At 37.8% G+C, this 10,771-nt stretch overlaps 1 protein-coding gene across 6 annotated transcripts in view; it reads left to right on the top strand.

Moving 5' to 3' along the window:
* SLC16A9 (solute carrier family 16 member 9) overlaps nt 1-10,212 on the top strand; it is a 33,636-nt gene extending 23,424 nt beyond the window's left edge. For 5 of the 6 annotated variants that reach the window (XM_039482512.1, XM_039482510.1, XM_039482514.1 and 2 more), the window contains 4 exons: nt 3,903-4,046; nt 5,422-5,517; nt 7,751-8,662; nt 9,052-10,212. In XM_039482512.1, the coding sequence (XP_039338446.1) occupies nt 3,903-4,046; nt 5,422-5,517; nt 7,751-8,662; nt 9,052-9,230 (1,331 nt within the window). In that variant the 3' untranslated portion in view covers nt 9,231-10,212. The remainder of the gene's footprint in view (nt 1-3,902; nt 4,047-5,421; nt 5,518-7,750; nt 8,663-9,051) is intronic. The other variant, XM_039482513.1, reaches the window with a different exon arrangement.
* Nucleotides 10,213-10,771: the final 559 nt, after the last annotated feature.

Below are 10,771 nucleotides of genomic sequence, written 5' to 3' on the forward strand. Positions count from 1 at the left end.
AGCATATAAATGTATAGACTCATAGACTTTAAGGTCAGAAGGGACCGTTATGATCATCTAGTCTGACCTCCTGCACAATGCAGGCCACATAATCTCACCCATCCACTTCAATAACAAACTCCTAACCTATGTCTGAGTTATTGAAGTCCTCAAATTGTGGTTTGAAGACCTCAAGCTGCAGAGAATCCTCCAGCAAGTGACCCGTGCCCTATGCTGCAGAGGAAGGTGAAAAACCTCCAGGGCCTCTGCCAATCTGCCCTGGAGGAAAATTCCTTCCCGACCCCAAATATGGCGATCAGTTAAACCCAAACCAAGACTCACCAGCCAGCACCCAGGAAAGAATTCTCTGTAGTAACTCAGATCCCATCCCATCACAGACCACTGGGCATACTTACCTGCTGATAATCAAAGATCAGTTGCCAAATTAATTGCCAAAATTAGGCTATCCCATCATACCATCCCCTCCATAAACTTATCCATAAACTGTCCAAGTGACATTTCAGATTCAAAGCTGTACTAGACTGTAAAGCAAATGCAATGCTTTTTTAGTTTCCACACAACTAGAACACTCCTGAAAAATGGACCTTTAAGGAATAGGCTCCTAAACCTAGGGCCACAGCATCTTGCAGAAATTGTAGAATATTTGACATGTCTGTATCTTCAGGCTTCACTTTCTTTTCCTGTACTAAGTTTTTGAGAGAAATGATTTCCTGGAAGCCTATAGTATTTGAATTATTTTTAGAGAATATCATGTTTCTATTAGAATCTCCTGGTTCAGGATCCCATGAAGTTAGAGTCAGAGGTATTGGGTCCTTTGAGACAGGATGTCGACTTACTGGGGGGGTTGGGGGAGAGAGAGAGAGAGAGAGAGAAACATTCTGAACTATGGACGTCCGTATGAGGTCTGAGTACAGTAACTGTCAGTTTAATTTTTGGACCCTCTTTTGAGAAAGGGGTGGCAGAGGGAATTGATAAAGAAGAAGTTATGTCTCCCAATGTGAGCATCTGTTTTCAGCAAGAGCCTTGGGGTCCCCTTTAAATAGCTACTCTGGCATTCCTTCTGCTGGTAAATAGGCTCATCAATGTATTGATAACGCAGCCATGGGATTTTTTCCCTTGGGAGTGGGGAGGAAGGGGCAACAATGGTCTCTGTCCTCCACAACCCATTGGTTTCATTCCTCACCTTCCACCCTATTTGGGAATGAAACATCTTTCAGCGGGCAGGTTGGATGTGGCTCTTTCTGGACCCTATCAAAGCTGCTTATGGTGGGGTCCAAAGGAGATAACAGATTATGAGGCAGCACTTTGCACAGTGTTGCATGTTTTGACTTCTTGCCGGCATGGGAGCAAAGGGCCAAGCTTACTGCTTCAACTCTGATCCCCTGCTTGGTACTTTGTTGAATTGCCACTGACCCACCAAGCCATATCAGGATTTTTTTGTAAGAAGGAGGTCCTAGAATTTGGAGATTCCCTTCATAAAAAGAGGAGGAAGGAAAAGGAAGTGCTGTTTCTCTTGTTCACAGTATACTGACCAAGAAATAGAGAATGAAAAAGAGTGCAGATTCCTCTGCTCAATGGAATTGTTATCACTGCCTAATGTTTTTAGTGTAGCAGAACTTCTTATGTAACCCACAGACATCCTGTGTAGTTTTGTTTTTAAATCTTGTGGTTTTAAGAAACATACCAATTTTAATTTGCCAGTCTAGTGATTAATTTCAAGAATCACCGGCAACCTAACACTTCAAGCACTTGCCCTCACTAATTGCACTGCAGAACTTTCATCCTCACAATATGCTGATTGTTGCCTTTCCCCTTGACAAGCAGCAAGGTTGAACTTCCAACTAGCTTCCTTACCTCTTCTAAAATCAAAATAACCAGCCTCCACAATCAAGCCTCTGGTTCCCTCCACTAACTCTTTCTCCCTTATCCTTGCTTGGATAGAGCCCTGATGTAAACCACCTTGAAGGGTCCTAAAACTAACAACTTCTTTAGAAGCAAAAGCTCTGACCTGCTTTTCACTTGACCTATGGTTCCCTTCTGCTGCCAGATCTGTACTCCATCCCAGCCTGCTTCCCAGAATTGCTTGTGCCTGTGCCAGTACCGCTGCTAACTGTACTAAAAGCCTGGCTCACATTCCCAGTTCCCACATTCACTAATTTGCAATTGCTGTTTACCTTGTTATCCACCTTGCCTTAATGCCCATCTTCTGGGAATTCCTCATGTTTTCCCTTAACATAAGCATGACCAACTTGACAAGTGTCATCTAGTACAGCGGTAATCTACCATACTGCCATCTTCTATGTAGTACTTCTAGAGAACTGCAATTAGATATGGGCCAGATCCAAATATCCTTTAACTCTGAAGTTTGATCTTCTCAAATGGCAATTGGCTCTAAAACTTGCCAGGCTAAAAACCTGGTTCTGAAGACTTCCAAACTTAGGAATCTCAGATATGAGTTTGAATTTTGCAGCTCAAGGCCGTTGCTAGTTGCAAGTATTATTATTACTCTGGTAAGCTTATGATCACATGCAGGTTCTTTTTATTGCTTTTAATATGTTTTCTTTGTAATGCTTTCACCTTAAGAATAAATGTGCTGACTTAGAAAGAGCTTTGTGGTAACTTACAACTATGGGGAATTAACCTGTTTGTAGCCTCTGATGAGAAAGCAAAGCACAGTCTAGCTTGCTGGTGAACTCCATTCAGCAGGGAACTGTGCTGCCTGGATAAACCCTGGTCAGGGAGAGATATGTGTCTCTGCCCAAGAAAGGTGACAGCTAAGAAACCAGGAGCCTACAGTGGTTGCCCTTGCTGGGCCATAGAAGGGAAAGGCCAGTGCAATTTCCCTGAATTGTGCCAGTCCCTACCTCTCATTTTTTTTAAAAAAAAGCTCTGTTCCATAGCCTCCTCTTCTACGCGAAATATGAGAGGGGAGACGTGTGGGAAAAGGAGGCTTATTTAGTGGGACTTATTAGAGGTGTATGGTGATGCCACTAGGAATTATTTCAGATACTTGCATATGACTCTGTTTTGCATTCTGTATTTCCCTGCCTGTAACAGACAGCAGCTTACTCATGTATCTGATTTTTAATGTTCTACTTACTATATTTTTGAAAATTAATTAAAAAGAGCTCCTCTATGCTTCATGATCACTGTTCTAGACGAATTCAGCTACAATGCCCCACAGCTATGGTCTACACTAAATCCCTCATATTATGCCGATTTTAAAATAAACATCAGAAAAGCTTTTTACAACAATCTCTTAACAAAATAGTCTATTTGTAGTCAGTCTTTCATTTCCTGAAAGATTTGGGGGAAAGGTAATTTACAGTAGATGTTTTCTTAGTGTAAGCACCAGATGGCACTGTTGCCACGAATGTAAGGAAAAATTAATAGTAGAGAGACAAGGTGAGATAATATCTTTTACTGGAACAACTTCTGTTGGTGAAAGAGACAAGCCCTTCAGGACCCGAAGAAGAGCTCTGTGTAGCACGAAAGCTTGTCTCTAATATCCTGGGACCAACATGGCTACAACAACACTGCAAAAAAACAAAACAAACCAGCTTTAAGTTTTTAAATGTTATCCTATGTTGTTTTATGATTATAGCACCAGGCTTTTCTAAAATATCATTAAAGATGTAAAATAGAATGTTCTTATTTGTCCGGTATCATTCAGTACTGTTTGAGTGAAACTTGTCAAGAATGTATAATACATGCAAGTGCAATGTGACATTGTAGGTTTATGATGTATTGTATTGAAGACTATAATACCATTGGGATCCTGAACAATTTTTAAGAATTACACTAAATATATTATTGGAAAAAAAAACCTTTGAGTTCTTTTTTTACTGGGACTGATTTTTAAAAGCTATTTTCTTTCTTCTCTTCCCTCCCCTTCGCTGTAGGTCCTGTCTGTAGTGCATGTGTGTCTTCTTTTGGAGCAAGACCTGTGACAATCTTCAGTGGGTTTATGGTGGCTGGGGGCCTGATGATGAGCAGTTTTGCACCGAATATCTATTTTCTGTTTTTTTCATATGGAATTATTGTTGGTAAGAAATGTCACTTGTTCATATTGAGACTAATCATTCAGAAACTGAATGTTGCATTTGTATAAAGGCTGTTATTTTCAGAATCAGGACCAGATTCTGTAAATGCTTACTCATGCAAGCAGTTCTTTCTTTAGGGCTATGTGTGGGCACAGGTGTCTGCTGCACATTTGCGGTTGCAGGATTGGGGCCTTAGTTATCAAGGAATAGAGAACTGTTTATTTTAAGAATTAATGGATTGTGTTACAATACTGTCAAATACAAGGAACATGAAGGCTTTTGAGGACTCCTCAGAAGATTAGTCTCAAAACTAATGTGTTATTACCTTTCCTTGATATTGCTGATTGGTAGTGGAAGAAGGCTGAGATTGTCTATTACCCTACTTTGTTTAAGTTCTCTCCCATAGCTGTGAAGTTATAAATTTGTAAGATTAAAAGCTTATAAGGAATCATGTAGTAGAAAGAATAGTTGTTTATTAATTTTAGTTAACAAACCAGAAATCATTAGGAAATAAGTTTTCTTCATGTAACTGAATTGAAGTTACACTGATACATGAAATTGCAGTATTCCAACTAGCTAGCAACCAGCCACTCTGTTTGAAATAGTCCAATGCAGAGTAAAACAAAGGAAGGACGCATTCCTATTTGATAATGGTTGGATTAGTATTGTAATCTTAAACTACCTGGCACATAATTAGCCATCCCAGTAATTTGTAAAATCCGTCATTACAGCTGTTTGGATGGAAGCCAATGAAGCAGTAGTAATTGGTAGAGTATGTGATTCATATGGAAAACAGGAAGATTAATAGTTAAGTTTCACATTTAGGTTCCTTTTATTGTAATAGTCTTGAAAAATGACTTTATTGTTTAAAAAGTGGCAGGAGTAGCTTTAGACAGTCTGGCTATGTATGTCCAAAATTAAGGTAGTTGTGATATAGACTAAAAAAACATACAAAGAGCATTCTTGGTCTTTGCAATTTGTTGGATCTGGAGGTACAGACCAAACAAATTTATGCCATGTGATTAAAAAGTATTGCTTGAGCTTTGAAAGTAAGTCTTTAAAATTCAGAAGTCTGGTGGTGATTTGTTTTTTGGTTCTGTTTTTAAATCTGGATAGAAAGATTAATTCATATTTATAACAATGTATCTGATGTAAGGAAAAACAAACAAGGGAAACAAGAATGTAAACCTAAGATTGTATTTATAGGTTGATCCTTCACATCCAATCTTTAATTATATTCATTAGTGATACTGTTCTACATGTTTTAATTGAATGTTGTCAAGTATTAGCTAGTTCTTGAATTTTCTAAAAAAAGGTAAACTATGTATAAAGTTATACAGGATGCCTTATGCTTTGATAAACTTCCTATATTTGTTAGGGCTTGGCTGTGGCTTATTATATACAGCAACAGTAACCATCACCTGTCAGTATTTTGATAAACGCAGAGGCCTTGCACTTGGTTTGATTTCAACAGGTATGTTTTTAAAATATTACAAATCTCTAGTTTATAAATTATTTGTCCTAAACTGCTTACTGCTGATCTTAGTGACTAATGAAGAATCAGAAAGGATTAGTGAAAAATATCTTTAACAAAGCCAAAATTTGGGTCAATAGTTGTTAGCAGTCTATATAACTGTGAATGGTAGTGCAAAATAACAGAAATGATGCTCTAGAATAAAATGTAACCCGTTTATCATTAGAATTGCTGTTTATATAATCTTATTAGGGGACAATTAGCAAAGCTGTAGTTTAAATGGAAATTTTTCTAGACATTGTTGGTTTTGACTTTTAAAAGGACACTGAAAAGTTTGTTTGTTTGTTTGTTTTAAAAAAAACTTGAAGTCAACAGCCCAAACCAAGCTACTTAAATATGTACATGGAAGGGATCCACGAAGTGTGGATCTCTTGAGACAGTTTAGCTCAGCCTCCTTCACAGCCCTGTCCCATCCATCCTCTGGTCTCCTGGAATTGTCCATCATCCTTACAGATAAGGGGTTGTAGACTGAGTAGGCCAGCATGGGAGTGGGCAGAGCAGGGTGTAGTTGAGAGTGCACATTGTCCCACCTCTGGCCCTGTGGGTTGCATTATCTTTTTCTCTGAGTCTCCTTCTGGAGCAGTTTTGACCAGGTGTGGAGTCTTGCTGCATAGAGTCCAAATACTATCCTATCCCAGTGTCTTACTGTGGCAGGGCATGATCTGATCCATACTATTTTTTAATTTTGTTAAAGTTGTGGTTATTTTTGGTGGTCATGTCATGTGTGGAAGACAGAATAATTCTGTGGATTTTTTTATGTCTAATTTTTCCCTAATGTGGTACAATAAAAAAAGTTCATATTTATGTCATAACTATGTAGAATTTAAAAAACAAACAAACCCAAATTTAGAAATTGGTAGACTTTCTCCATCATATTATAACAAATTTACATGACAACATCCCATTAACTTTATTCAGACAACCAGATTCAATACTGTATAAGTACTTGGAACTCCATTGACAACAGTGAAGCTGCATTCACTTAAACCAATGACTGAATTTGGCTTGAAGATTTCGTATAAAATAGTTATTTTGGTTACTTTGGTAAAGCTGTATAAAATGATCGCTTTGCAGTTATTTGTGAATGTTGCCTTTGAATATTCATGCTTGTGGTCATGCTGAGCTATAGAACCCCTCTGGCTCCAACCTCCTGTTCCTTCTGCAAAACCCCAGAGAAAAATTCTGAGAAAGATGGGCACCTGGGGTGCTTAAGCTGAGTCCTTATTCATTTTTTAAAAAACACTGTATTTCAAGTTGATGACGCCCTTTAGGTCATTCATTTCATATTTGTATTTTAACTTGTATTAATCCTTATTGACATGATTACTCCCAGTATGTTGTTTTCAGATAGATTGATGTGGCGAGGGTTTTCATTCACTACAAGCATAGATTCAAAAAAAGAAAATTTAACTTCAAAAGGCATAACTCCCTGGATTTACACTGGGATATCCCCAGCAAGCCAGACTGCCTAAACAGGCCAGTACCTGTGCTTTGCTTTATCTCTGATGGCTGTGACCAGTGTATTGCCCAAAATATAAGTTATCACACAGTTCCTTCTAAGCAAGCACATTCGTACTTAAGGTAAAAACGTTACAGAGAAACCTATTAAACCAAGAAAAGAACCTACATATATGATAACGTTTACCAGAGGTCACTCCCCACTCCAGCCTAGGGCTCTGGTAGCTTTTATTCCCTCAAAACCCATAACTGGGTTTTCTGCATGGTTACAGGTTCATATTTGTCTTAAATCCAGAACTAGCACAATGGCTGTCCAGAGCAGCCATTTCTTTATAGAGCTCGGGCTTTGGCCATGGCCTTCTGTAACAGGTAATCAGCAGACAAAGACTCTCCTCGTGGTAATTTATTTGCATAGTGGGAATTGGGTAATTTTCATTAACCTCTTCCTAGGGATTCCCCAGGAAGTCCACATATTGTCCTAAAAGTCCATACTTATCTGACACATTTTCAGTATATACCTTATAATTTCCAGATTTTGTATCATTCATACAATCCCAGCCCATGATAATACATACACTTAATATAATAGAGCAATTTCCTTGAAAGACCTTATCTGTCAGTTATATTTCTCAGTCTCTTTAATATTAAAGCTTGCTATTGGAGAGCTGAGGTAACCTCATGAAATAACTTACACTGATCTTATTTCCTTTTCTAGGTTCAAGTGTTGGACTTTTTATATATGCAGCATTACAAAAAGAACTCATTGAGCTATATGGACTAGATGGATGTTTGCTAATAGTTGGTGCATTATCTCTAAATATACTAGCATGTGGAAGTCTAATGAGACCTTTGGAGTTATCTGATTCCCCTTTGCCAGAAAAATCATGCCTAGAAAAAGTTCCAGATCAATACTTGATTTACTACGAGAAGGAAAATGTTGAAGAAAATACAAGCATCCTAGAAAAGGGCTACAATGAAGAAAAATGTGTGAATAATATGTCCAGTAATGATTGCAAACAAGACAGTATTTTAAATAAGAATGGATTAATATCAATACATGCAAAAGAGACAGACACTTATAAACAGAAAGTTGTAGAACAAACATACTTTTGCAAACAGCTTGCCAAGAAGAAATGGCAACTGTATTTAAACTACTGGGAAGAAACATTGTTTCTTTTTAAAAACAAAGTATTCACATCCCTTTTTATTGCCATTTTACTTTTTGACATTGGTGGATTTCCTCCTTTACTGCTTATGGAAGATGTCGCAAGAAGTTCAAACATTAGTGAAGAAGAATATGTTATGCCTCTTATCTCCATTCTAGGGATTATGACTGCAGTTGGTAAACTTGTTTTAGGAGTACTGGCAGATTTTAAATGGATTAATACTTTATACCTATATGTAATTACCTTAATAATGACTGGCGTGGCCTTGGTTGCAATTCCATTTGCCAAAAGTTACATTATGTTGGCAATACTTTCTGGAATTTTAGGTTTTCTCACTGGGAATTGGTCAATTTTTCCATATGTAACCACAAAGACTGTGGGAATAGAGAAACTGGCACATGCATATGGGATATTAATGTTCTTTGCTGGACTTGGAAATAGCCTTGGACCACCAATTGTTGGTAAGATATATTGGGTTAAGTGATGTCAAATTCTAATTGTTATAGATTCTGTTCAGTACCAAACTAAATAAATTTACACTGAAGTCCGTTCTAGTTAGTTGTGATGATAGTAGAATGATGAAATTAAAATATTTAGAAAGTTACAACACATTTCTCTACAGCTGACCAGACTAATGTAAGGCGAATATAAACATGATGAAATATTACATGTTGTGCTAAACAGTTTTTAGATTCTATTTGCTAGTTTTGTATGTTTTATGGTTTAGTACATAATGTTGTAATGTTACATTTTGTTGTGAATTCAAATATGATGATTCTCAATACATTTCTGCTGTATGTTCAGCAATTGCATATCATTGATCTCACTTTTTTTTTCTTTTTCTTTTCAGGTTGGTTTTATGACTGGACACAGACATACGACATTGCATTCTGCTTTAGTGGACTTTGTGTTCTGCTGGGTGGACTTCTTCTGTTGGTGGCAGCTCTGCCATGCTGGGACAACTGTAATAATCAGAGTGCAAAGCCACCTCCAAATACTTACTCCTACACGGTTGCATCTAGTGTTTAAATGGCAGCTGGAAAACACTTCAATGCCTTTTTATACTATGTACTATATAGCAAAATGTTTTAGTAATTTTTCCACTTATTTATGAAATACAAAAATCCTTTTACAAATAGAAAAAAATCCAATGATGCTTGACATTCATTTTTTAAGAATGGTCTTGCTTTATCTACTGTAGACTCTGGGTTTATCTACACTACAATAAGAAACCTGTAGCACCGAGTCGCAGAGCCTGCATCAGCTGACTTGAGCTGGGGGCACGGGGTATAAAATTGCAGTATAGATATTTTGGGAGTGGGCCTGAGCCTGGGCTCTGAGACCCACCCCCATCATTGGGTTTCAGAGCCTGGGCTTCAGTCTGAGCCTGAATGTGTGTCTACATTGCAAATTACAGCCTTTCAGACCAAGCCCCATAAACATGAGTCAGCTAGCCAAGGCCAGCCACAGCTGTGCCAAGGCTCTCTTATTGCAGTGTAGCTGTACTCCATGTGTTCAGCCTCCATCTACTGTAACTTCCTTTCACCCAGTAATGGGGATATTCTGCTGTATTATCAGCTGTATTTTTTTGTTGTTGTTTTTATGGGGAAAAAAATGTTGTGCTGTAGCAATTTGGAATATATTAGAAGGCCTTTTTCTTAATGGAAAAGAATGGCACTAATGTCTCCCTTCAGAGGTTTCCAATAGTTGTACAATGAGAGGCTTGAAAAAAATACCTTATCACCTAGAATACAATACATTGATGAGGTGCTTATATCATGGTAAGGTAAATGTTTCCTTTTTTTAAGGTTCCCTGCTTTATTGTAAAGTTCTAATGAGGAAAAATCTCTATTGTATAACTGAAGTAAACATTATGGTAAAACTTAACATTTTGCATACCACTGCAAACTAAGATGCTATGCTCCAAATATTTTGCTGCACACTTTTTGAAGTTTGTTTAAAAACGGTTGAACCAAAATCTTTCAAATCAAGGAATAAATATGATTTTTGAAACCACCTTAAACTTTGACTCAGTTATGCAAGCGCTTCATCCTACATTGGACTGGAGCTGTGGGATCTCTCTCCTAAGGACATGTTCCTAGGCACTTTCACTTATTCCTGTTCTATTAATTGAGTCTGGCTTTTCCAGGCCCTGTGCGTTGGGATCAAGTTCACCACCTTTCTGCAACCCAAATTCCCACTGAAGTCACTGCATGGTTTTAAATTCCTTAAGAAAAAAACAGATGCATAATTAAGAAATATTATTGTTAAACTGTTACACAAAGAGTGGTTGTGTGCTTTCTGTCATGGTTATGAACTGCACTTTTGACCCCTTTTAGTCCTCCTTAGATGACAGACCTGGCTTCCTGCACCTTTCTGGGTAGAACCACATGGTTAACCACTCTGGAACTGGGTCTTTAGGTGTCTGCTCCTATTTATCAACCATGTTAATGCAACAGGCCCAACTGCATTTGACACTTGTAAACCCTTTCACTGTCGGGAGTTGTGTCCACCAATTTGATTAGAGTGGCTCAAAAAAAAAGTCTTCATAACAAAGCATTATTTATTTA

This window comes from Mauremys reevesii, linkage group 7, assembly GCF_016161935.1.
Source record: "Mauremys reevesii isolate NIE-2019 linkage group 7, ASM1616193v1, whole genome shotgun sequence".
Classification (NCBI taxonomy): Eukaryota; Metazoa; Chordata; order Testudines; family Geoemydidae; genus Mauremys; species Mauremys reevesii.